Raw genomic sequence first — 27,470 nt, forward strand, 5'->3', positions numbered from 1 at the left:
CGCAGTCAGCATCTCCCCATCGAGCAAGGTAGAGAGCTGCACCCACAGCAGTGGCCACCTGCACACAGACCTGGGACCACATGAGCCACTTACACAGGGCTAGCACCCCTCTTACCACATCCTGATGCCACTAGCACTACTACTCTGTCAGCGGCAGGCTGCACACAGACCTAGCACCAAACGAGCCATGTGCGCAGGGCTGGCACCCCTCTTACCACCTCCCACCGACACTACCACTACTACTCCAGTCAGCGGCAGAATGCACACAGACCTAGCACCAAACGAGCCATGTGCGCAGCGCTGGCACTCCTCTTACCACCTTCCGCCGACACTACCACTACTACTCCAGTCAGCGGCAGGCTGCACACAGACCTAGCACCACACGAGCCATGTGCGCAGCGCTGGCACTCCTCTTACCACCTCCCGCCGACACTACCACTACTACTCCAGTCAGCGGCAGACTGCACACAGACCTAGCACCAAACGAGCCATGTGCGCAGCGCTGGCACCCCTCTTACCACCTCCCGACGGCACTACCACTACTACTCCACTCAGTAGCAGTCTGCACACAGAGCTGGCTCCCCTTTCCTCTTGCTGCCCCTTCCCCGCCGGCACAGACATTAACACTCTGCTCAGCGGGGACATGGGCAGTTCCTTAACAGTGCCTTTACCTACATACAAGGGGCACCCTCATCTGAGCACACCCACTCCTATCTATTTATGATGCAGGGAGAGGAGGACCAACTTGGAGTTCATGCCTCATCCAGACCTGCTTCCAAATCAAAGCTGGCCATATCATGTGAACACGCGCGCTCTGCCCATCCCTCAGCCACCTTGTTAGTGGCCTAAACCGTCACACATAGTAACCCAGCTGCCCCAGTAACAACGGCTAGATTCCCTGGAGTGCTGGATATTGTTTACTCATTCATGTGACCGAGGCCTACTGCGGGATCCCATCCCAGGTCATTAGAAAAAAAAAAAATTAATACTTGCCTATTCCTCCCCAGGCAGTCTTCTTACCACATCTTCTCCTCCCCGGTCTTCTTCTGTCTCCTCCAGTCCCCCATATCACCTTACCTCCAGCCAGAGAATCCTCTCTCTTCTTACTGTGACATTACGTACATTCTCGGCATTCTGCAGGTCAATGAATGCTACATCACTAGTGACATAACGTTCACTGCCTAGCAGTGAATGCCAAATCCTATGCCCGGCTATTGCCGCTGCTGCGTATATACGATCTGCCTTGCGGCAATTGTGTATGAAAACTCGCGGTGAGACAGCATTCATGCTCAGCAGCGGCAGGCATAGGATTCTGCATTCCCTGCTAGGCTGTGAATTCTACGTCACTAGTGACGTAGTGTTTATTGACCAGCAGGAAGAAGAATGCTGCGAATTGATGCTCCATAACAGGAAGAAGAGGATCCGGCCAGCTGGAGGTGACATGACCCGAGAGACTGCAAGAAGCGGGTAAAGATCGGGGAGAAGAGGCTGCGGTAAGAAAACTGTCTGTGGAGGAATAAGTACGTTGTGTTTTTCTAATGACAAAACCCCTTTAACCATTCCTCATAGGACAGGATTTGCAGACCGCTCGCCATCCAGGTAGCTCTTCTCTGAACTTACTCCAGCTTGGGATACCCAGAACTGGACACAGTATTCCAGATGAGGTCTGACTAAGGAAGAGTAGAGGGGGATAATTACCTCACGTGATCTAGACTCTATGCTTACCTTAATACATCCCAGAATTGTGTTTGCCTTTTTGACTGCTGCATCACATTGTTGACTCATGTTCAGTCTATGATCCATTAGTATACCCAAGTCTTTTTCACATGTGCTGCTGCTTAACCCAATTCCTCCCATTCTGTATGTGCTTTTTTTTTTTCATTTTTCTTGACCAGATGTAGGACTTCTCTTTGTTAAATACCAATCTGTTAGTCGCTGACCACTAGCTTTGCGTGGTAAACAAATTTGATCAATTTCCCCTCAGTTCCCTCCTCCAGATCAGTTATAAAAATGTTGAACAACACTCTGAGTACGATCACTCAGCCAGTTGTGAATCCACCTAACAGTTGCCTTGTCAATCCTATATTTGGTCATTTTATCAATAAGTATGGTATGAGATACTTTGTCAAATGCTTTACTAAAGTCAGGATATACTATATCCACCGCATTTCCCTGATCAACCCAGTCGGTGATTCTGTCATAGAAGGAAATTAGATTTGTCTGGCATTTAAAAAAAAAAAAAAAAAAAGTAATGTCTTTGGGAAAAAAAAAGTAGTACAGCAAAAAAAAAAAACTATATAAGTTTGGCATCGTAGTAATCGTACCGACCCATAGAATACACTTATGTTATTGTTTGAAGTGTAGTTTGTGCGCCGTAGAAACAAGATGCACCGAAAGATGGGGAAATGTTGTATTTTTTTCATTTAACTCAATTTAGAATTTATTAAACTTTTTCGGTGCATTATATGGTACATTAAATAGTACCGTTAAAAAACAGGCCTTCATACACCGACGTCGATGGATAAATAAAGCAGTACCAAATTTTTAAAAGGGGAGGAAAAATCGAAAATGTGTGTGTGTGTGTGTGTGTGTGTGTGTGGGGGGGGGGGGGGGGGGGAATAAAAAGGACCGTGTCATTAAGGGGTTAATAGACTTGCCAACCCCCCCAATATCGTCTGTTTTTTCCTGCATTATTTGTTAACCCCTTCCCGCTCCAGGGCGTAAGTTTACGTCCTGGCAGCGGGGTACTTCCCGCAACAGGGCGTAAACTTACGTCCTGGGGATAGCGCAGGATCACATATGATCCCGCGCTATCCCGCAGCGGGAGCCGGCTGTCAGTCACAGCCGGCGTCCCGCTGCAACAGCAGGGGGGCATCGGAGATGCGCCCCCCCGCTGTTAACCCCTGCTGCAATCTAAGTAGATCGCGGCAGGGAAAGATTTCACAGAGGGAGCGGACTCCCTCTGTGTCTTCGGTTGGCTCTCGCGATGTTATCGCGAGAGCCCGGCCTGTCGCCATGGCAACAGGACCCCAGGCACTGGCGTTCTGTGTTGCCAGTGCCTCAGATCGCTATATAAGCGATAAGGCATGGCAGGGCAGTAGGCCTGCCATGCCTTATCACAGTGATCAGCAGTACTGTAGTGTAAGTCCCCCAGAGGAACACAAATGTTGTAAAAAATAAAAAGATTAAAAAAACGAATTAAAAAAAAAATATGTAAAAAAACCCCCCTTTTTTATGCTTTTTCTCAGATTAGCATAAAAAAAAAAGGATAAAAATTAAAACCCCCACATATTTGGTATTGTTGTGTCCGTAACGATGCGTACAATAAGTTTAACATGCTTTTGACTGCACGGAAAAAAGCGTTAAAAAAACCGCTTAAAAAACCGAGGCAAAATGCTAATTTCTAGCATTTTGCCTCACTAAAAAAGCAATAAAACGGTACCATTAAAAACTACAGCTCGTCTCACAAAAAATAAAAAAGGTACAGGACTTTGAATGCAGTGATCTAGAAAAAAAGATTTCCAAAAAAAGGGTTTTTATTGCAGAAAAGTGGAAAAACCTAAAAAAAATGTAAGAATTTTGGTATCGCTGTAATCGTACTATCCCGCAGAAAAAATGGATTGTCTTATTTATGCTGCATGATTAACGCTGTAAAAAAAAAAGTAAAAAAATCAATGGCAGAATTGATGCGTTTTCTCTCCATGTGATGTATCGAAAAATGACGCCGATAAAAACTACAGCTCGCCACGCAAAAAACAAGCCCTTATTTGGCCGTGTCGACGGAAAAATAAAAAAATTATGACTTTTGATAAATGGAGAAGAAAATCCGCCAAAAATCGTTGCGTCCTTAAGCCCAAAATAGGCCATGTCATTAAGGGGTTAAAGGGCCAGTGCTCTCAGTACAAATCCTCTTACTATTTATGCAATCGAAGAATAGTGTGGCGTTATTTTTGCTCTCTTTGGCGATCAGTCTTTCTGCCTCCTCCTTACCAATTTTTATCTTTTCTTTACATGATTTTTTTTTTTTTTTTTTTTTGGGAGCCGCTTGCTTACCTCCCTAATCTCCCGCTACCTTTCTGGTGTGGCACGTGGTACAGGTGGTATTTTCGAGAAAACTACCTTGGAAGTCCTTGCCCTGAGCTTAGATCCTAGGTCCCTGAAATCATTTGTCCTCTCCATACACTCTTCCACTACAGGTGACCATAGCTGGATGGAGGACCCAAGATGGTCTGACCACCGTGACCTCCTATCTGCATGAACACTTCTCATCCCTGAACTCTCTTGCCATTTGGTCAAACGCTGAGATTCTGCAACCTTTTGGGATTTCTGGGACAACGGACAACTATCATTCTCTTCAATGCAGGACAGCTACACAACGCACACTTCTTCCCACACCCAGCCACACACCTCCATATCCCATCCATCTCAAAAGACCAACTCTAGAACACTTTTAACCAATATACAAATCTACGACTTTTTATACAACAACATTTTTCTAAAAAAAAAACTGCCCAATTCCCGAAATGTGAAACAGATCAAATCTTCCTATAATAACGGCAAGCCGCTCTACGAAGGGCCATAAAATCCACAGCATGCGCATTGCACCGCAAACTGTACTATAAATTACTGGTCGGACGGTACTACCCAATTTCCCTGAAAGTAAGACCTTACCCTAAAAATAAGCCCTAGCATGATTTTTGAGGATGCAGAATGATTTTTCAGAATTTTTGAGGACACTTGAATTATAAACCCTACTTCAAAATTAATCCCTAGTTACAGTTAATAAAAAAGTCAATATAAATAGACTCCATGTAAAAAATAAAGAAAAATTACCGTATATACTGAAGTATAGGCTGACTTTTTCAGCACGTTTTTTAATGCTTAAAAAGCCCCCCCCCTGCTTATACTCGAGTGAGGCCAAAAAAAGCAACTCACCTCCCAGCCGGCGTCTGTGTCCCCAGAGCAATGGTCTCCCTGGCGGTGTGCCAAACTGCTTTTAATTCTCCCCGCTGTCATCTCTCTGCTCTGTCATCCCCCACCGTCAGCGCAATGTAAGTAGGCGCTGTGATTGGATCGAGCGCCAGCCAATCACAGCTGGCACTCTATTATTCACAGCCGTTCAGTGAATGACATCGCTGAATGGCTGTGGTTGGTTTATCGAGCGCCGGCTGTGATTCGCTGGCGCGTGATCCAATTTACACAGCGCTGATGGTGGGGGAATTCAAAGAACTTCACTGCACTGCCTGAGGACCAAGTGGCTGGACGCGCCTGAGCCCTGACAGCGGCGGACAGGTGAGTATTTATTTTTTTAATTTTTTTACAGGGATGATTATTATTTAGGAATGATTTTCAGGGAAGGGTTTATTTTTAAAGTCCTTCCCCGAAAATCACTGCACGCAGCCTATTGCTTTCAATGGAGCTGCCGGCAGCAGCTGGGGCCCCATTGAAAGCAATGGTGCACGGACCTCTCTCGAGTATAAACCCACCCTAGGCTTATACTCAGAAGTTTCCCCAGTTTTTTTGGGTTAAACTTGGTGCCTCGGTTTATTCTCGGGTCGGCTTATGCTCTAGTATACACGGTAAATCTTTTGGAGTAAAAATTAATATAAGACCCTGTCTTATTTTCGGGGAAACATGAGATATATTACTGGTCGGACGGTTTTGTCTGCCACTTATTACTTGTAACTGGTCTCATAACCGCAGGCAACTGGAAAAGCTTGCAAGTTTTTTCCATAGTAGAAATGGCTTCTGTAGTCTTGTCTAACTGCACCTATGGGGAAATGCTGGGCATCCAAAATGGCACCCTCCATCCCTTTACATCCAAGTGGGACATAAGGCTGTCGGCTCATCCTCCTCAATCTAGTATAGCAACCTCTAAATCATGCTATCTCCATGTCCTATAGACTCTCGTGCCATAAGGTGGTACACGCGGTTATTATCTAGCACTTATGGGATGTATCTCGTTAACCTGCCAATTATCCTCTGTCGAAGGATCACCAGCTTTATAGCGAGTACTTGCCCGCTCGGACCGGCGGCGAGCTGTGGGGAGAGCGGCGAGGAACAGAGGGGAGATCTCTCGCTTGCCATCAGCGGGGTATTACAGCCGTGTCTTACACCCCACGTGCAGGGGTTAATAAAACACTGTTAACCCTTCATGGAGATGAGTTTGAGAATGGCGTGTTCCGCCTTCACCTCCGACAACACGCTCAGCTGCCGGTGTTAAACCTTGTTCTGTTCTCTCCCTCAGGAGCGACAGTTCCTTCAACTTCTTCGTCTTCTTCTTCATCTACTTTGTACAAGACGTGGTGTACGTGCTGGCGGCGGTGGGGATCCCCGGATGGGGCTTCAGGTACGGTCCTCACAATGGTCAGGGAACGCAGGGTGTGACAGCCGCTCTCCTGCCATCTGCTGGCACATCGCCTACAAAGCCGCAGAGTGAAACATTTACCACGTTTATGTTCTCTGATACTTTTATGCTATTGTCTGAACATGACTGTGGGGGGTGCCAATCTTGCCCTAGCTGTAGTTAGCTGCCTTTTAGTACTATGCTCTACAACTGCCTCATGGGCCATAGGCACAAGGGAAAGGAGCAGACCTCATTGACTTTTTTTTGAGAAAGGGTTATGGGCATGCTCTTTGACTTGTGCAGGGAGGGGGAGGAGGTTAGCTGTGACACAGCCTCATTGGCCATAGGCACAATGGAATGGAGGGGACCCATTGACGTATTTGGGAGATTGTTGTGTTCATGCTTTATGACCTGTGCATGCAGAAAGTGAGCTTTAACATTACCTGTTGACTTCTATGAGAGAGTGTTGTAGGCATACTCTGTGAACTTGCAGGGAGGAGGAGGAGGTGAGTTGTATCCCCCTATTGTGAATGGTGGGCCGTGTTTTATCTACACTGAACAATCACTGTACTAGGAGCACCCACTCAATAACAGGTTAGTCCACCCTTTTGGGCGATCAAGGCTCTCAGACATCATGGAACAGATTCCACAAGGTGGTGAACATCCTCCACACTTGACTCGCCCCGTGCCCTCCTCTTCAGCGGCTCCGTCCGTTGCTGTAGACTTTAGGAATAAGTGGGAGCAGGTCCCATAGTGCTTTCTAGCTGATCACAAACATGTTCTCTGGGTTTACAGTCCGGGGAGTTTGGCGGCCTGCAGTCTGGAGAATTCATTGACTTGTTCCTCCAACCGCGGGGAGGACTTCCTGAAGATATGGGTGCAGATGGTCAGCAAACTGGTTCCTGTAGTGTTCACCATTCAAATATTGGGGTACGATGACAAACGGTCCCAGGCCCTAACACAGCCAGCATCGGCCTGCTGAACCCCCAACAGTGCACCTATAGGATACGGCTTCATGCAGGCCCGGCCATCCATATGGTTCAGCAGGAAATGGAACTCTTCACTCCAGACGACCTTCTGCCATGTGTCTAGGGTCCATTAATGTTGTCCCTGGGTCCATGCAAGGCGTTGTGGTGATGACTCTGGGTTAGCAGAAGCACCCTTGTGAGTCTTCGACTCTTGATCCCAGTTGACATAAGGTTTGCCACATGGTCATCCTGACATATCTTGGGAATTAGTCTAACTTCTCCGCTGTTTTTTTGCTGGGTCAGTTGGTCCACTGGCACATCGTTGCTGAGATACCAGACGTGGCACCTGACGCTAGGATCAACCACATGTGGCCTGCTGCTCTGGGACCTTCTGTCATGTCTGTCCAGGGTTCAACCGGTCTTGGTGCACTTCATACTGCGGGTTGGGAGCAAGCAAGTGCAACTGTCTGGGAAATACTGGCACTGCACCTCCGAGCACCAACAATCTGCCCGCAGTCAGAGTCTCTCCGTTTACCCATGTTGTCTTCTGCTGGGCAGGGGAGAGGTCAGCACTTTATGTGCGAACAGATGGTGACACGCTATCATGTGTTACTGGTCACAAGACGTCAGGCACCACCTAATGCAGAGATTATTCAGTGTGTGTATAATGGGCTCTTCCTGTCTGTTCGGATAGTGACACAACTGCTGAGAAGCCTACAGAACAGGAAGTGTCGGGCTAGTATTCGGCTTAGTGGTCAGTGTGCAGGGAGAGGAGGAGGGGAGCTGTAACATCACCTATTGTGAATGGTGGATCCTGTGTTATCTATATATGTCTCCCATCTGTGTAGTGCATGGAGGAGAGGAGGTAAGCTGTGACTATTGTAAATGGTGGTTGGTGTGCAGGGAGGGGGAGGAGGGAAGCTGTGACTATTGTGAATGGTGGTCAGTGTGCAGGGAGGGGGAGGAGGGAAGCTGTGACTATTGTGAATGGTGGTCAGTGTGCAGGGAGGGGAGCTGTGACTATTGTAAATGGTGGTCAGGAAGGGGGAGGAGGTGAGCTGTGACTATTGTGAATGGTGGTCAGTGTACAAGGAGGGGTAAAGGAGAGCTGTGACTACTGTGATTGGTCAGTGTGCACGGAGGGGAGCTGTGACTATTGTGAATGGTGGTCAGTGTACAAGGAGGAGGGGAGCTGTGACTATTGTGAATGGTAGTCAGTGTGCAGGAGAGGGGGACCTGTGACTATTGCGAATGGTGGTCAGTGTACAAGGAGGAGGGGAGCTGTGACTATTGTGAATGGTGGTCAGTGTGCAGGAGAGGGGGACCTGTGACTATTGCGAATGGTGGTCAGTGTACAAGGAGGAGGGGAGCTGTGACTATTGTGAATGGTAGTCAGTGTGCAAGAGAGGGGGACCTGTGACTATTGCGAATGGTGGTCAGTGTACAAGGAGGAGGGGAGCTGTGACTATTGTGAATGGTAGTCAGTGTGCAGGGAGGGGGAGAAGGGGAACTGTGTCTATTGCGAATGGTGGTCAGGGAGGGGAAGGAGGGGAGCTGTGACTATTGTGAATGGTGGTCAGTGTACAAGGAGGAGGGGAGCTGTGACTATTGTGAATGGTGGTCAGTGTACAGAGGGGGGGGGGGCTGTGACTATTGTGAATGGTGGTCAGGGTGCAGGGATGAGAGCTGTGACTATTGTGAATGGTGGTCAGTGTACAGAGGGGGGGGGGCTGTGACTATTGTGAATGGTGGTCAGGGTGCAGGGAGGAGGTGAGCTATGATTATTGTAAATGGTGGTCAGTGTGCAGGGGGGACCTGTGACTATTGTGAATGGTGATCAGGATACAGGGAGGGGAGCTGTGACTATTGTGAATGATGGTCAGGGTGCAGGGAGGGGGGAGCTGTGACTTGTGAATGGTGGTCAGGGTGCAGGAAGGGGGAGGGAAGCTGTGATTATTGTAAATGGTGATCAGGATGCAGGGAGGGGAGCTGTGACTATTGTGAATGATGGTCAGGGTGCAGGGAGGGGGAGCTGTGACTTGTGAATGGTGGTCAGGGTGCAGGAAGGGGGAGGAGGGGAGCTGTGAGTGGTGGTAAGTGTGCAGTGAGGAGCAGGGGGTGAGTTGTTACCATTGTGAATGGTTTGCATGGAGGGGGAGGAGGGGCACTGTGACTATTGTGAATGGTGGTCAGTGTGCAGGAAGGACAGCTGTGACCATTGTGAATGGTGGTCAGTGTGCAGGAAGGAAGAGGAGGGGAGCTGTGACTGTTGTGAATGGTGGTCAGTGTGCAGGAAGGGGGAGGAGGGGAGCTGTGACTTGTGAATGGTGGTCAGTGTGCAGGAAGGAGGAGGAGGGGAGCTGTGACTGTTGTGAATGGTGGTCCGTGTGCAGGGAGGGGAACTGTGACTACTGTGAATGGACAGTGTGCAGGGAGGGGAGCTGTGACCATTGTGAATGGTGATCAGTGTGCAGGAAGGGGGAGGAGGGGAGCTGTGACTTGTGAATGGTGGTCGGTGTGCAGGAAGGGGGAGGAGGAGAGCTGTGACTTGTAAATAGTGGTCGATGTGCAGGAATGGGGAGGAGGGAATCTGACGGTTGTGAATGGTGGTCGATGTGCAGGGAGGGGGAGGAGGGGAGCTGTGACTGTTGGGAATGGTGCTCGGTGTGCAGGGAGGGGGAGGAGGGGAGCTGTGACCGTTGGGAATGGTGCTCGGTGTGCAGGGAGGGGGAGGGGGAGGAGGGGAGCTGTGACCGTTGGGAATGGTGCTCGGTGTGCAGGGAGGAGGGGAGCTGTGACCGTTGGGAATGGTGCTCGGTGTGCAGGGAGGGGGAGGAGGGGAGCTGTGACCGTTGGGAATGGTGCTCGGTGTGCAGGGAGGGGGAGGAGGGGAGCTGTGACCGTTGGGAATGGTGCTCGGTGTGCAGGGAGGGGGAGGAGGGGAGCTGTGACCGTTGGGAATGGTGCTCGGTGTGCAGGGAGGGGGTGGAAGGGAGCTGTGACCGTTGGGAATGGTGCTCGGTGTGCAGGGAGGGGGAGGAGGGGAGCTGTGACCGTTGGGAATGGTGCTCGGTGTGCAGGGAGGGGGAGGAGGGGAGCTGTGACCGTTGGGAATGGTGCTCGGTGTGCAGGGAGGGGGAGGAAGGGAGCTGAGACCGTTGGGAATGGTGCTCGGTGTGCAGGGAGGGGGAGGAAGGGAGCTGTGACCGTTGGGAATGGTGCTCGGTGTGCAGGGAGGGGGAGGAGGGGAGCTGTGACCGTTGGGAATGGTGCTCTGTGTGCAGGGAGGGGGAGGAGGGGAGCTGTGACCGTTGGGAATGGTGCTCTGTGTGCGGGGAGGGGGAGGAGGGGAGCTGTGACCGTTGGGAATGGTGCTCGGTGTGCAGGGAGGGGGAGCTTTGACCGTTGGGAATGGTGCTCGGTGTGCAGGGAGGGGGAGCTTTGACCGTTGGGAATGGTGCTCGGTGTGCAGGGAGGGGGAGCTTTGACCGTTGGGAATGGTGCTCGGTGTGCAGGGAAGGGGAGGAGGGGAGCTGTGACCGTTGGGAATGGTGCTCGGTGTGCAGGGAGGGGGAGGAGGGGAGATGTGACCATTGGAAATGGTGCTCGGTGTGCGGGGAGGGGGAGGAGGGGAGCTGTGACCGTTGGGAATGGTGCTCGGTGTGCGGGGAGGGGGAGGAGGGGAGCTGTGACCGTTGGGAATGGTGCTCGGTGTGCGGGGAGGGGGAGGAGGGGAGCTGTGACCGTTGGGAATGGTGCTCGGTGTGCAGGGAGGGGGAGGAGGGGAGCTGTGACCGTTGGGAATGGTGGTCCATGTGAGTTCTCAGGATTTTCTACAATATAGATTGTGACATCTAAAATTTTAACAAATTGCCAAAAAAATCTTTCCTCTGAGTAATATGCGAAGGTTTCCCTTTTAACCAGAATGCTCTGTCTCTTCCCTTCTGCAGCGGCTGGATCTCTGCTCTCTCTGTCTTGAAGCAGGGTTATCCTGGGGTCTCTGCAATAATGATTATAGTCGCACTGCTCCTCACAGCGACTGCCACCATGGGAATCATCATGTTAAAGAGGGTGAGTAGGGCAGACGGTGGCAGGCAGGGTACATGGGGTCCCCGTACGGTCATACCCCTTTATTAACACTCTTGACTCCTCCCCCAGATCCACTCCATTTACCGCCGAACCGGCGCCAGTTTCCAGAAAGCGCAGGAAGAGTTTGCTGCTGGTGTGTTTACCAACCCTGCGGTGCGGACAGCTGCGACCAACGTAGCGGCGGGGGCAGCCCAAAGTGCGTTCAAGCCTTAGGATAGAGCCATCTATCTGCAACATCCCTGCTACGTCGGACTGTGCGGCAGCTGACAGACGCTGGTTGTGCCGCTCTTCATTAACACTCGTGTGTCTGTATTGCACCATGTTGTGGGAGCTGTCAGTGTGACACTGTATGGGGGGACGTGCAGCAGCCTGCTCTGCGGTTGCGTCATGCGCCTTTCCTTTCTAGGTCGGTGGGTTCTCCCACTTTCCACGCCATAACACTTTTTTCCACTCAGGATTAACCCTTCTCTGCCTGTGGAGGGCTCTACAGTTAATGCCGGGTGTCCCTGTGATGTTGGGAGGGGGGTATGCATGCCTCATGTTTACATGTATGTTCTGTTAAAGGGGTAATGCATGTAGTGTCGGATTGTTCCCGACCCCCCCCCGTGCTGTTGGGGAGGGGCCAGATCTGGTGACTAGCTGATGCCAAATTAAACCATTTTATCAAGTGTCCTCCGTGTCGTCCTCTTGAATTGGCGCTGCGTCCTCGCGTGCCCATCAGGTTTTGGGGACCCCTGGAGTATTTCCCGGCATGGTGATTGCTGCAGCGGGGGGGGGGGGGAGGTGCCGGCCGCACTTGGTGCAGTAGCTGTGTACCAGTATGAGGCATTAATAAAAGATGAGCTTGACGTTCATTTCCTTTCTGCTGCCTGAAACCCGAGCAGACCTACAGGATCCAGATAAAAGGGTTCCATTAGAGAGCCGGTCCGCAGGGGGATGGGGGATGGGAACAAAGCCGTAATAGTCCTCTAATTTTTGGATGGCTCTGCACTGATGATGGTTAGTGAGTGCTAGCTCTTCAGCCGAGAACTTCATCTGTTACATATTATCCACCCCTATTCAAAAAAAGAAGATATCCTCTGACTGCAATCGTCTGGAAGACTCGCAGCTCTACAGCTTGTTGCTTCTAGTCGTCTTCAGAGTATTTACTTTTTTCTTCTTCTACTGAAGACGAACCCGATTTGGACGGCTAGTGAAAGGTTAATGCTTACTCTCCCTTTAAATCTGTGACCTCACAAGTCCCCATCTCCTTGCAGACTACATTTCCCAGCCTGCCTTGCAGGGTGGAGGGAGGAGAGCTGTGTAGTACTGCAGCTGTAAGGACAGGATATTCTCTGTGCACATTTAGAGGGTCGGTTTTGGCTTTTTTCCTCAGTGGTCTGCAGCCTTCTGGCCGAAGACGTCTGCTGCAACTCTCATTCTCCAGCATGCAGAATATCCAGGGACCCCCACTACAAATGGATGTGCGGTGTGTGAAGGACGGGGGTCTGGAGTCACGGTGAGGTCTTATGAACGCTCGTGTCTGGGCTTTCCTGGTTCGCTGCAGCATCTTCTCTTGCTGAACTCGCCACACAAGCATCGTTCCACCCGTGTCCAGTGATGTCTTCCTGGCTGCTCGCCCACCTTCTGCCCGTCACTGCGTTTGCCCAGAGCTGAGCCCCCGGCTTCAGTTATGTCCTCTTTTACATATTCCTCTGCTGGTAATATAACAAAGTGTGTTCTCTGCTTAGCGATGACTTTGGGAGCGATCCTGGAATTTCGTTAGCTCTGGGGATGTGCCACTGTGTTGCCTGGGGCCGTTACTTGGAGAGCGCCCATCCGTTCTGCCTTGCTCCTTGCAGTATTGTCTGCATGGCCGCCCTCAGCCGTGTTGTCCAATGTTCCCACTAAACTCTGGATCGGTGGAATTTTTGGCTTTTGGGATTGAGTATCATGAAATTGAGTTTGTGCTGCTAACTGAAAACGAAGGGTCAGTCTCTCACCACCTCCGTTCCGTGGAACTTGTGCGCTGCAGCCATTAGGCGGCTTGTTGACGCAGCTCCCCATCGACCCCCTTGTAATGATAGACTGGGGGTCACCTCCTGATGAGCCCTGTCTAGTGATGCCCTCCCCAACGGAGTCTAGTTTTTCCCTCACCGGACGGACATCCCGCAGCCTGTCCCAGTTACGGCTGCATCGGGCCTGGACTCATGTGCTGCTCGCTCTGGGCTTTGTGCAGGTGATTCTGGGGGTCCTGATAGTCACGTTTAGTCTGGTCACAGCCTCTATCACCACAAACACGAAGATCAAACACTCCTGTCCATCGTGGGCCGGATTCTCTGTAAGTCCTGGTAACCTCTGGTGCGTTTCGCGTTGAGCTGTCTCCTCTGTTCCGTTTTCGGGGCCACAGCAATATGAAGAATGAAATGTTGTTTTCAGCTATTGGCCAACTAAGTTCTTCTAAGTGAATGTGACAGTTTCCATGTCTTGAAGGATATACAGTACCTTGGGAAAGTATTCACCCCCTTGCTATTTCTCCTGTTTTGTTGCATGATAACCTGGAATTAAGATGGGTGTTTATACCATCTGATTTACACAATGTGCCAACCGCTTGGAAGGTGGCAAATATTTTTTATTGTGGCACAAAGGCAAGAGTTTGAGAACATCGGTGTGTAAGTATTCACCCTCGGTACTTTGTGGAGCCACCTTTTCTCTTGGGTATGTTAGTTAGCTCAGCACATCTACACATCGGCCTCTTCAGATCATCATAATTTCCTTTGATTGAAGTCTGAGATGTAATTAGACTATTCCAGGACATTCATATGTTCCTTCTTATATAGATCTAGCATAAATGCTTCCGTCTCCTCCCGTATAGCGTACTGCCTGTAGCGTCCCATAACGGGATCCCTCCGTCTCTTGTATAGCGTACTGCCTGTAGCGTCCCATAGCTGGGTCCCACCGTCTCCTCTTGTATAGCATACAGCCTGTAGCGTCCTATAGATGGATCCCTCCGTCTCCTCTTGTATAGCATACAGCCTGTAGCGTCCTATAGATGGATCCCTCTGTCTCCTATTGTATATCGTACGGCCTGTAGCGGCCCAGAGCCAGGTCCCATCGTCTCTTCCTGTATAGCGTACGGCCCGTAGCGTCCTATAGCCGTCTCCTGTATAGCGTAGGGCCTGTAACGTCCTATAGCCGGGTCCCTCCCTCTCCTGTATATAGTACGGCCTGTAGCGTCCTATAGCCAGATCCCTCCGTCTCCTCCTGTATAGCGTAGGCCTTTAGCATCCTATAGATGGATCCCTCCGTCTCCTCCTGTATAGCGTAGGCCTTTAGCATCCTATAGATGGATCCCTCCGTCACCTCCTGTATAGCGTAAGGCCTGTAGTGTCCCATAGCCAGCTCCCTCTGTCTCCTCCTGTATAGTGTACGCCTGTAGCGTCCTATAGCCAGCTCCCTCAGTCTCCTCCTGTATAGTGTACGCCTGTAGCGTCCTATAGCCGTCTCCTGTATAGCGTAGTGCCTGTAGCGTCCTATAGCCGGATCCCTCTGTCGTCTCCTCTATATAATACGGCCTGTAGCGTCCTCTAGCCGGATCCCTCCGTCTCCTCCTCTATATAGTACGGCCTGTAGCATCCTCTAGCCGGATCCCTCCGTCGTCTCCTCTATATAGTACGGCCTGTAGCGTCCTCTAGCCGGATCCCTCCGCCTCCTCCTCTATATAGTACGGCCTGTAGCGTCCTCTAGCCGGATCAATCAGTCTCCTCCTCTATATAGTACGGCCTGTAGCGTCCTCTAGCCGGATCCCTCCGCCTCCTCCTCTATATAGTACGGCCTGTAGCGTACTATAGCCGGATCCCTCCGTCTCCTCCTCTATATAGTACGGCCTGTAGCGTCCTATAGCCGGATCCCTCCGTCTCCTCCTCTATATAGTACGGCCTGTAGCGTCCTATAGCCGGATCCCTCCGTCTCCTCCTCTATATAGTACGGCCTGTAGCGTACTATAGCCGGATCCCTCCGTCTCCTCCTCTATATAGTACGGCCTGTAGCGTCCTCTAGCCGGATCCCTCCGTCTCCTCCTCCTATATAGTACGGCCTGTAGCGGCCTCTAGCCGGATCCCTCCGTCTCCTCCTCTATATAGTACGGCCTGTAGCGTACTATAGCCGGATCCCTCCGTCTCCTCCTCTATATAGTACGGCCTGTAGCGTCCTCTAGCCGGATCCCTCCGTCTCCTCCTCTATATAGTACGGCCTGTAGCGTACTATAGCCGGATCCCTCCGTCTCCTCCTCTATATAGTACGGCCTGTAGCGTCCCATAGCCGAGTCCGTCTGCACAGATTTGCAGCCATGAACAGAGGTAGGGCCGGTGAGAGGAGGTCAGTGCTGACCAGGCTCTCGCCCTGCAGCTGCTCCTCCTCAGCGCTGCTCTCCTCGCACAAGAGATCATGTTCTCTGCAGCCGTCTTCCCTCCTCCGCGGCCGTTGTCAGTGTGATATCGGCACTCCTCTTACTGTCTGCTCTACTGAGACAGAAGAAGCTGATAGAAGATTGCCTACTGACAACCGCATGGAGGGTGAGGGAACTTGCTATACAGCCGGCGGGCCAGGGAAAATGAGGTGGTGGGCCTTGTGTTTGACACCTGTGCTATAGATGGATCTCTCCGTCTCCTCCTGTATAGCGTGCGGCCTGTCTCATAGCAGGGTCCCTCCGTCTCCTTCTGCATAGCGTAGGCCTTTAGCATCCTATAGATGGATCTCTCCGTCTCCTCCTGTATAGCGTGCGGCCTGTCTCATAGCAGGGTCCCTCCGTCTCCTTCTGCATAGCGTAGGCCTTTAGCATCCTATAGATCAGGGGTGGGCAATTAATTTTCCCATGGGGCCACATGAGAAATTGGAATGGTTTTAGAGGGCCAGACCAACATACGAAGGCTCCATGCACATTGCCTTAATGGGGCCGTATTCCAGCCGCCCGATTTGCGGCCAGAATACGGCCGCCATTGAAAATGAATGGCGCTGTAATACGGCGCGGTGAACACCCGGTGTTTCACCCCGTTTTACGGCACGGCCCCCGTGTCTGCCAATGGAGAGGGGAGCGGTAAGGAGCACTCCCATCTCCACTCAGAAGTTACAGTGGCATCACTTAGGCCTCATGTCCACGGGGAAAATCGGGCCCGCTACGGATTCTACATGTAGAATCTGCAGCGGGTCCCTCCTGCCCCGCGGACGTGAGCACTGAAAATACAAATAAAAAGGAATTTACCTATCCGTAGCGGGCGGCGAAGCTCTGCTCTTCCTCACGGCCGGATCTTCTTTTTCGGCCGGCGGATGAATTCCTTACGCCGGCGGCACGTCGCCGGCACGTCGTCGACGTGCCGCGCGCATGCGCCGGGCACATCCGCCGAGCCGAAGCAAGGGAGATGCGGCCGTGAGGAAGAGAAGAGCTTCGCGGCCCGCTGCGGGTGAGTAAATCCTTGAAATTCCTATTTTAGGTCTCCCGCGGATCCGGACGGCTTTCATAGGCTTCAATAGAAGCCCGCGGGAGCCCCGCATGAAAATGGAGCATGGTCCAGATTTTTTCATGCTCCATTTTTTTTAAAATCCCTTTTATTGACGATCCGCGGGTATTTATCTACCCGCGGGTGGTCAATGCATCCCTATGGGGTGCGGATCCGCGCGCGGGAGAAGAGTTAAAATCCGCTGCGGGCAAAATGAGATTTAAAATCTCCCGCGCGCGGATCCGCACCCCATAGGGATGCATTGACCACCCGCGGATCGTCAATAAAAGGGATTTAAAAAAAAATGGAGCATGAAAAAATCTGGACCATGCTCCATTTTCATGCGGGTCTCCCGCGGGGACGGCTCCCGCGGGCTTCTATTGAAGCCTATGGAAGCCGTCCGGATCCACGGGACACAAAAATCACATTTTACTTACCCGCTCCGGTTCTTCTCTTCGGCGCCGCGCCATCCTCTCTCAGCCGCGGCCGGATCATTTTGCTTCGGCCCGGCGCATGCGCGGGGCACGTCACCGACGTCATCGTGCACATCCGCCGAGCCGAAGAATGAAGATCCGGCCGCGACGAGAGATGACGCCGCCGCGAAGAGAAGAAACGGAGCGGATGGGAGGTGAGTTTATTGTCATTTATTTGTATTTTCAGCGCTCATGTCCACGGGGCAGGAGGGACCCGCTGCAGATTCTACATGTAGAATCCGTAGCGGGCCCGATTTTCCCCGTGGACATGAGCACCGGACTCATTGGTGAGTCACCAGGACACTCTTTGCGGGCCGGTCCGAGCTATTCAGCGGGCCGGATGTGGCCCGCGGGCCGTGCTTTGCCCAGGTCTGCTATAGATGGATCCCTCCGTCTCCTCTTGTATAGCGTATGGCCTGTAGCGTCCCATAGCCGGGTCTCTCCTTCTCTTCTATATTGTACAGCCGTTAGCGTCCCATAGCCAGGTCCGTCCCTCCCCTCCTGTATAGCGTATGGCCTGTAGCATCCCATAGCCGTCTCCCTCCGTCTTCTCCTGTATAGCATACAGCCTGTAGCGTCCCATAGCCGGGTCCATCCCTCTTCTCCTGTGTAGCGTATGGCCTGTAGCATCCCATAGCCGTCTCCCTCCGTCTTCTCCTGTATAGCATACGGCCTGTAGGGTCCCTCCCTCTCCTCCTGTATAGCGTACGGCCTGTAGCGTCCCATAGCAGAGTCCGTCGCTCTCCTCCTGTATAGCGTACGGCCTGTAGCGTCCCATAGCCGGGTCCGTCCCTCTCCTCCTGTATAGCGTACGGCCTGTAGCGTCCCATAGCAGAGTCCGTCGCTCTCCTCCTGTCTAGCGTACGGCCTGTAGCGTCCCATAGCCGGGTCCCTCCCTCTCCTCCTGTATAGCGTACGGCCTGTAGCGTCCCATAGCAGAGTCCGTCCCTCTCCTCCTGTATAGCGTACGGCCTGTAGCGTCCCATAGCCGGGTCCGTCCCTCTCCTCCTGTATAGCGTACGGCCTGTAGCGTCCCATAGCAGAGTCCGTCGCTCTCCTCCTGTATAGCGTACGGCCTGTAGCGTCCCATAGCCGGGTCCGTCGCTCTCCTCCTGTATAGCGTACGGCCTGTAGCGTCCCATAGCCGGGTCCCTCCCTCTCCTCCTGTATAGCGTACGGCCTGTAGCGTCCCATAGCCGGGTCCGTCCCTCTTCTCCTGTATAGCGTACGGCCTGTAGCATCCCATAGCCGTCTCCCTCCGTCTTCTCCTGCATAGCATACGGCCTGTAGGGTCCCATAGCAGAGTCCGTCGCTCTCCTCCTGTATAGCGTACGGCCTGTAGCGTCCCATAGCCGGGTCCGTCGCTCTCCTCCTGTATAGCGCACGGCCTGTAGCGTCCCATAGCCGAGTCCCTCCCTCTCCTCCTGTATAGCGCACGGCCTGTAGCGTCCCATAGCCGGGTCCCTCCCTCTCCTCCTGTATAGCGCACGGCCTGTAGCGTCCCATAGCCGAGTCCGTCCCTCTCCTCCTGTATAGCGTAGGCCTTTAGCATCCTATAAATGGATCTCTCCCTCTCCTCTTGTATAGCGTATGGCCTTTAGCGTCCCTCTCCTGTTTGTATATTCTACGGCCGTTAGCGTCCTATAGCCGGGTCTCTCCCTCCCCTCCTGTATAGCATACGGCCTGTAGCGTTCCATAGTCGGGTCCCTCCCTCTCCTCCTGTATAGCGTACGGCCTGTAGCGTCCCATAGCAGAGTCCCTCCCTCTCCTCCTGTATAGCGTACGGCCTGTAGCGTCCCATAGCCGAGTACGTCCCTCTCCTCCTGTATAGCGTAGGCCTTTAGCATCCTATAAATGGATCTCTCCCTCTCCTCTTGTATAGCGTATGGCCTTTAGCGTCCCTCTCCTGCTTGTATATTCTACGGCCGTTAGCGTCCTATAGCCGGGTCTCTCCCTCTCCTCCTGTATAGCGTACGGCCTGTAGCATCCCATAGCCGGGTCTCTCCCTCTCCTCTTGTATAGCGTACGGCCTGTAGCATCCCATAGCCGGGTCCGTCCCTCTTCTCCTGTATAGCGTACGGCCTGTAGCGTCCCATAGCCGTCTCCCTCCGTCTTCTCCTGCATAGCATACGGCCTGTAGGGTCCCATAGCAGAGTCCGTCGCTCTCCTCCTGTATAGCGTACGGCCTGTAGCGTCCCATAGCCGGGTCCGTCGCTCTCCTCCTGTATAGCGCACGGCCTGTAGCGTCCCATAGCCGAGTCCCTCCCTCTCCTCCTGTATAGCGCACGGCCTGTAGCGTCCCATAGCCGGGTCCCTCCCTCTCCTCCTGTATAGCGCACGGCCTGTAGCGTCCCATAGCCGAGTCCGTCCCTCTCCTCCTGTATAGCGTATGGCCTTTAGCGTCCCTCTCCTGTTTGTATATTCTACGGCCGTTAGCGTCCTATAGCCGGGTCTCTCCCTCCCCTCCTGTATAGCATACGGCCTGTAGCGTCCCATAGTCGGGTCCCTCCCTCTCCTCCTGTATAGCGTACGGCCTGTAGCGTCCCATAGCAGAGTCCCTCCCTCTCCTCCTGTATAGCGTACGGCCTGTAGCGTCCCATAGCCGAGTACGTCCCTCTCCTCCTGTATAGCGTAGGCCTTTAGCATCCTATAAATGGATCTCTCCCTCTCCTCTTGTATAGCGTATGGCCTTTAGCGTCCCTCTCCTGCTTGTATATTCTACGGCCGTTAGCGTCCTATAGCCGGGTCTCTCCCTCTCCTCCTGTATAGCGTACGGCCTGTAGCATCCCATAGCCGGGTCTCTCCCTCTCCTCTTGTATAGCGTACGGCCTGTAGCATCCCATAGCCGGGTCCATCCCTCTCCTCTTGTATAGCGTACGGCCTGTAGCGTCCCATAGCCGGGTCCATCCCTCCCCTCCTGTATAGCGTATGGCCTGTAGCATCCCATAGCCGTCTCTCTCCGTCTTCTCCTGTATAGCATATGGCCTGTAGCATCCCATAGCCGTCTCTCTCTGTCTTCTCCTGTATAGCATATGGCCTGTAGCGTCCCATAGCCGTCTCTCTCTGTCTTCTCCTGTATAGCATATGGCCTGTAGCGTCCCATAGTCGGGTCCCTCCCTCTCTTCCTGTATAGCGTATGGCCTGTAGCGTCCCATAGCAGAGTCTGTCCCTCTCCTCCTGTATAGCGTACGGCCTGTAGCGTCCCATAGCAGAGTCTGTCCCTCTCCTCCTGTATAGCGTACGGCCTGTAGCGTCCCATAGCAGAGTCCGTCCCTCTCCTCCTGTATAGCGTACGGCCTGTAGCGTCCCATAGCAGAGTCCGTCCCTCTCCTCCTGTATAGCGTACGGCCTGTAGCGTCCCATAGCAGAGTCCGTCCCTCTCCTCCTGTATAGCGTACGGCCTGTCTAATAGCCGGGTCCCTCAGTCTCCTCCTGTATAGCGTAGGCCTTTAGCATCCTATAGATGGATCTCTTCCTCTCCTTTTGTATAGCGTATGGCCTTTAGCGTCCCTCTCCTGCTTGTATATTCTACGGCCATTAGCGTCCTATAGCCGGGTCTTTCCCTCCCCTCCTGTATAGCGTACGGCCTGTAGCGTCCCATAGCCGCGGCCCTCCCTCTCCTCCTGTATAGCGTACGGCCTGTAGCGTCCCATAGCCGCGGCCCTCCCTCTCCTCCTGTATAGCGTACGGCCTGTAGCGTCCCATAGCCGCGGCCCTCACTCTCCTCCTGTATAGCGTACGGCCTGTAGCATTCCATAGCCGGGTCCATCCCTCTCCTCTTGTATAGCGTACGGCCTGTAGCGTCCCATAGCCGGGGCCCTCCTTCTCTTGTACAGCCGTTAGCGTCCCATAGCCAGGTCCGTCCCTCCCCTCCTGTATAGCGTATGGCCTGAAGGATCCCATAGCAGTCTCCCTCCGTCTTCTCCTGTATAGCATATGGCCTTTAGCGTCCCATAGTCGGGACCCTCCCTCTCCTCCTTTATAGCGTACGGCCTGTAGCGTTCCATAGCCGGGGCCCTCCCTCTCCTCCTGTATAGCGTATGGCCTGTAGCATCCCATAGCCGGGGCCCTCCCTCTCCTCATGTATAGCGTATGGCCTGTCTCATAGCAGGGTCCCCCCTTCTCCTCCTGTATAGCGTAGGCTTTTAGCATCCTATAGATGGATCTCTCCCTCCCCTCTTGTATAGCGTATGGCCTTTAGCGTCCCATAGCCAGGTCTCTCACTCTCCTGCTTGTATATTGTACGGCCGTTAGCGTCCTATAGCCGGGTCCCTCCCTCTCCTCCTGTATAGCGTACAGCCTGTAGCGTCCCATAGCCGGCTCCCTCCGTCTCCTCCTGCATAGCGTTCGGCCTGTAGCGTCCCATAGCCGAGTCCGTCCCTCTCCTCCTGTATAGCGTGCGGCATGTAGCGTCCCATAGCAGAGTCCGTCCCTCTCCTCCTGTATAGCGTGCGGCCTGTCTCATAACAGGGTCCCTCCGTCTCCTTTTGTATAGCGTACGGCCTGTAGCATCCCATAGCCGGGTCTCTCCCTCTCCTCTTGTATAGCGTATGGCCTGTAGCGTCCTATAGCCGGGTCCCTCCCTCTCCTCCTGTATAGCGTACGGCCTGTAGCGTCCCATAGCCGGGGCCCTCCCTCTCCTCCTGTATAGCGTACGGCCTGTAGCGTCCCATAGCCGGGGCCCTCCCTCTCCTCCAGTATAGCATACGGTCTGTAGCATCCCATAGCCGGGGCCCTCCCTTTCCTCCAGTATAGCATACGGTCTGTAGCGTCCCATAGCCGGGTCCCTCCGTCTCCTTCTGCATAGCGTAAGCCTTTAGCATGCTATAGTTGGATCCCCCCTCTCCTCCTGTATAGCGTACGGCCTGTAGCGTCCCATAGCCGGGTCCCCCCCCTCTCCTCCTGTATAGCGTACGGCCTGTAGCGTCCCATAGCCGGGTCCCCCCCTCTCCTCCTGTATAGCGTACGGCCTGTAGCGTCCCATAGCCGGGTCCCCCCCTCTCCTCCTGTATAGCATACGGCCTGTAGCGTCCCATAGCCGGGTCCCTGCCTCTCCTCCTGTCTAGCGTACGGCCTGTAGCGTCCCATAGCCGGGTCCCTCCCTCTCCTCCTGTCTAGCGTACGGCCTGTAGCGTCCCATAGCCGGGTCCCTCCCTCTCCTCCTGTATAGCATACGGCCTGTGGCGTCCCATAGCCGGGTCCCTCCCTCTCCTCCTGTCTAGCGTACGGCATGTAGCGTCCTCCGTCTCCTTCTGCATAGCGTAAGCCTTTAGCATGCTATAGATGGATCCCCCCTGTCCTCCTGTCTAGCGTACGGCCTGTAGCGTCCCATAGCCGGGTCCCTCCCTCTCCTCCTGTCTAGCGTACGGCCTGTAGCGTCCCATAGCCGGGTCCCTCCCTCTCCTCCTGTATAGCATACGGCCTGTGGCGTCCCATAGCCGGGTCCCTCCCTCTCCTCCTGTATAGCTTACCGCCTTCCTGCAGCATTCCTGCAAATTAATGTTACAGATCATGTGACACTGATTATACACTTAATTCACTAATTATGTGACTTCTTAAATTAAGTGCTTGGACCGGACTTTATTTACGGATTTCATAGTAAGGCTTTATTTCCACAAGCGCATAGACGCCACGTTTTCACGCCCGGGTGCATATATGGTACCGATGTGAAGCATTAGTTGCCAATGTAGCCGTTCACACGGGCGAATATACGCGCATAAATACAGCGGTAGCATGAAAAATAGAACATAAACGCGGCCGACCCATATACGCTCAGACAAGAGATGGTTCTGGAACTATGTTTTGGCCAATATACGCGGGCGGGTCCTATAGACTCCTAATGGAGCAGGGAAAGAGAAGGGAGGGGGAGGCATTTTTGCAGTGTACAACGATGTGAAAAGTTTATAGGTGCCTCCATATAGGCATTGGAAGGCATCCCAAGGATTTTGGCAGAGCGAGGGTTTACTGGGGTGCGGCATTATTTTATTTTGCGGTCATGTGAATGGTTGAGCAAACGCTGGCCATGATCGCGGAAAAGCGCCCATTCAGGCGCTTATACGGAGCGCTGTTGATGTGCTCGTGGGACAGAGCCCTATAGGGGGTGAATACATATGCACTCACACGATATTTTTCCTTGCACTGTAACAACCTGTAATAACAGAATAGTCCATTACGTACAATCTAGAAGGCATTTTTATTCCAGGTCGTAATGCAACAAAACAGGAAAAATCACCAAGGGAGAGGAGAATAAAAACTTCCGAGAGGCGTTGTACTAAGAAGCATTAAGACAGATGTTGGGGATATAGTAATAATCTTTATTTGTATAGCGCCACCTTATTCCGCAGCGCTTTCAGGCATGGATAAATGCAAAACAATACAACAATTACAATATAAGGTACATTGGGTTAGACACAAATGGGTTGAGGGTGGTACAGGAGGTGCAGGGGTTGGGGAACATAGGCAATAGGAAATTTTATGTACAGATCATTTATCAGAAGGCAAACAGGGTGGGGCACCATAGGGAGGGGCGAGGGACGAGGTCAGGAGATTTGGTAAGCTTCCCTGAAGAGGTGCGTTTTTAAGGCACGTCTGAAATTTCGTGCATCGGGAATTGTCCGGATGCCTTGGGGTAGAGCGTTCCAGAGGATGGGTGCTGCTCTGGTGAAGTCCTGTAGGCGAGCATGAGAGGTTCGTATTACAGGGGTGTTTAGTCTGAGTGTGTTAGCCAATCAGAGTGAGCGGGCTGGGTGGTGTACTGACAGGAGGGAGGTGATGTATGGTGGCGCAGCGCCATGCAGAGCTTTGTGAGTGAGGCAGAGGAGTTTAAATTTAGTTCTGCAGTGGATGGGCAGCCAATGCAGCGACTGGCATAATGCAGAGGCGTCTGAATAACGACTGGATAGAAAAATGAGTCTAGCTGCTGCATTTAGTATGGATTGGAGCGGAGCGAGTCTAGTGCGGGGGAGGCCAATGAGTAGCGAGTTGCAGTAGTCAAGCCGGGAGTGGATGAGCGCAACCACGAGCGTCTTTAGCGTGTCCGTGGTTAGGAACGGACGTATTTTAGCAATATTTCTGAGGTGCATGTGGCATGTTTGGGCCAGAGATTGGATATGGGGGGTAAAGGAGAGGTCAGAGTCCAGTGTGACCCCAAGGCATCGGGCATGCCGTCGGGGGGTTATGATGGTGCCAGACACTGGAATGGAGATGTTGAGGGGAGGTCGGTTAGAAGGTGGAAAGACAAGGAGGTCAGTTTTAGAGAGGTTTAGTTTGAGAAAAAGGGAGGACATAGTGTTAGAGACAGCGGACAGACAGTCGGTGATATTTTGGAGGAATGGTCCAGAGATCTCACGAGAGGAGGTGTATAGTTGGGTGTCGTCAGCATAGAGATGGTATTGAAGGCCGAATCTGTGGATTGTTTGTCCGATTGGGGCAGTATAGATAGAGAAAAGAAGGGGACCAAGGACCGAGCCCTGGGGTACCCCGACAGCGAGAGAAAGTGGAGCAGAGATAGAACCAGCAAAGGAAACACTGAAAGAGCGGTCAGAGAGGTAGGAGGAGAACCAGGAGAGAGCAGTATCCTTTAGACCAATAGAGTGGAGCATAGTGAGAAGGAGATTATGGTCGACAGTGTCAAATGCAGCAGACAGGTCAAGGAGGATTAGTAGAGAGTAATCACCTCTCGACTTTGCAGTCATCAGGTCATTTGTTACTTTTGTAAGGGCAGTTTCGGTCGAGTGTAGAGAGCGGAAACCAGACTGGAGGGGGTCGAGGAGTGAGTTGTCAGAGAGAAAGCGAGTAAGCCGAGAGTAGACCAGGCGTTCCAGTAATTTGGAGATAAAGGGGAGGTTTGAGACGGGTCGGTAGTTAGCAGCATTAGTCGGGTCCAGAGTTGGTTTTTTAAGCAGAGGGGATATAATGGAGTCTTTGAATGAGGAGGGAAAAGTGCCAGAGGTTAGGGAGAGGTTGCAGATTGTGGTAAGGTGAGTAATGAGAGCTGGGGAAAGGGAGCGGAGGAGGTGAGAGGGGAGAGGGTCGCTGGCGCAGGTGGTAGGGCGGGCAGTGGAAAGGAGCCTGGAGACTTCTTCCTCTGTCGTTGATTCTAGCGTAGATAGTGAGTAGGTGCTGGGTGCAGTGCTGATGGAGCTGGGATCAGGGCTAACCATGCAGCTTTCAGAGATTTCTTTTCGAATGTGGTCGATTTTTTTCTTTGAAATAGGCAGCTAGTTCTCCAGCAGTCAGGTCTGTCGCAGGGGCCTGTTCCTTGGGGCTGAGGAGGGAGTGAAAGGTCTCAAAGAGTTGTTTGGGGTTGTGGGATAGTGAGGAGACAAGGGAGGTGAAATAGACTTGTTTGGCATGGTGAAGGGCTAGGTTATACATTTTAAGCATGAATTTGAAGTGGAGGAAGTCAGCTGGCAGCTTTGACTTTCTCCACAGCCGCTCGGCGCACCTAGAGCACCGCCGGATGAAGCGCGTTTGGGACGTGAGCCAGGGTTGCCGTGGTCTGCGTTTGACAGCTCGCGTCACGGGCGGTGCCACTTCATCCAGGGCACGGCTGAGGGTGGTGTGGTAGTATTCGGCTGCCAGGTTAGGGCAGGGGAGGCGAGAGATGGGCGATAGGGAGGACTGAATAGTTTCAGCAAACTGTTTAGTGCGGACAGACTGGAGGTTCCTAGAGGTGCGATAGATAGGAGGGTCAGGGCAGATGCTAGGGTGCCTGATGGAGAAAGAGAGAAGGTTGTGATCCGAGAGTGGAAGTGGGGAGTTAGTAAAGTGAGAAGCAGAGCAGAGACGGAGGAAAACTAAATCGAGAGTGTTACCATCTCTATGAGTGGGGGAGTCAGAGATTAGCGATAGGCCAAGGGAGGAGGTAAGTGTTAAGAGCCGGGAGGCAGATGAGGAGCTAGAGTCGTTAGTAGGAATGTTGAAATCACCAAGGATGAGGGTTGGGATTTCACAGGATAGGAAGTGGGGGAGCCAGGCAGCAAAGTGGTCTAGGAACAGGCGGGTAGGACCTGGGGGGCGGTAAATAACTGCGACACGCAGAGGCAGTGGGCGGAAGAGTCGCAGGGTGTGGACTTCGAAGGAGTGAAAGGTAAGCGAGGGAGCTGCGGGAATGACCTGGAAGGTACAGTTTGGGGAGAGGATGATGCCTACTCCTCCACCGCATCTGTCATCCGATCTGGGGGTGTGGGAGAACTGCAGGCCATCATAGGACAATGCAGCGGGGGAGGTAGAATCGGACTGCTGTATCCAGGTTTCCGTGAGGGCGAGCAAGTTCAAGTGTTTAGTGGTGAAAAGGTCATGGATAGTTGGGAGTTTGTTACACGCAGATTGGGAGTTCCATAGGGCGCATTTGAATGGGGCAAGGGGGGCATTTTGGTAGAGAACAGTACGGGGTGGGCCTGGGTTGGGAGAGATGTCCCCTGCAGCTAGGAGTAGCAGAGTAGCAAGGGTGAGCACGTGGCTAGGGGATTTATGTGGGTGTCTAAGGTGTTTCTTTGCAGTATTAGGGGGTTGAAGGCGTCTTAGGAAGTTGAACAGTGCATGGGAGCCATACATAGGTGAGGAGAGGAGGGAAGGGCTGATGTGGATGGAGTGTGTTGGGGCTGGGCATTGGAAGAAAGTGTGCAGGCTTGAAAAGAGGATAGTGATGGAGATCAATGCAAAGAGGAGAGCATTTTGCTCCAGGCTTTGGGCAGTTGTGCACGTTACCTGTCTCCTGCACTGTCGAACTGCGCTGTATAACTGCATCATTCTACAGCATCAAACACTTGTTGCTGGACACTTAGTGCTGGGGACATCAGGTGAGGCTGCCTCGGGTGAGGCATGGAGGGTAGATAATATGCTGCAGGCATCCCACCCCAAAAGAAAAATGGCATTTGCTCACCATCCACACGGCCGCACTGTCAGACTTGTCAAGCATTCCTTGTAGAACCACATAGAAAAAAGTGAAAAGCTTGACCCCGAGCAGAAGGACGGCTCCAGCACCAAGCAGTCAAAGTAGTGAACGGTTCTTGAACCACAGGTTGGGATCAAGAGCCTCATATGTGCCGTTGCTTTTTATGGGCTGCGCACCCCATTGCTTTTGCCATAGTTCAATAAATGTTTACTGCTTTTACTA

At 52.6% G+C, this 27,470-nt stretch overlaps 2 protein-coding genes across 6 annotated transcripts in view; both read left to right on the forward strand.

The window, feature by feature from the left end:
• CLK2 (CDC like kinase 2) overlaps positions 1-12,075 on the forward strand; it is a 51,770-nt gene extending 39,695 nt beyond the window's left edge. For both annotated transcript variants that reach the window (XM_066608922.1, XM_066608921.1), the window contains 3 exons: positions 6,248-6,349; positions 11,265-11,385; positions 11,473-12,075. In XM_066608922.1, coding sequence (XP_066465019.1) covers positions 6,248-6,349; positions 11,265-11,385; positions 11,473-11,616 — 367 coding nt within the window. In that variant the 3' untranslated portion in view covers positions 11,617-12,075. The remainder of the gene's footprint in view (positions 1-6,247; positions 6,350-11,264; positions 11,386-11,472) is intronic.
• Positions 12,076-12,652: 577 nt separating this feature from the next.
• The window catches only part of ENTREP3 (endosomal transmembrane epsin interactor 3), a 39,279-nt gene continuing 24,461 nt past the window's right edge, over positions 12,653-27,470 (forward strand). For 3 of the 4 annotated variants that reach the window (XM_066608923.1, XM_066608924.1, XM_066608926.1), the window contains exon 1: positions 12,653-13,723. In XM_066608923.1, the coding sequence (XP_066465020.1) occupies positions 13,463-13,723 (261 nt within the window). In that variant the 5' untranslated portion in view covers positions 12,653-13,462. The remainder of the gene's footprint in view (positions 13,724-27,470) is intronic. The other variant, XM_066608925.1, reaches the window with a different exon arrangement.

This window comes from Eleutherodactylus coqui, chromosome 6, assembly GCF_035609145.1.
Source record: "Eleutherodactylus coqui strain aEleCoq1 chromosome 6, aEleCoq1.hap1, whole genome shotgun sequence".
Lineage (NCBI taxonomy): Eukaryota > Metazoa > Chordata > Amphibia > Anura > Eleutherodactylidae > Eleutherodactylus > Eleutherodactylus coqui.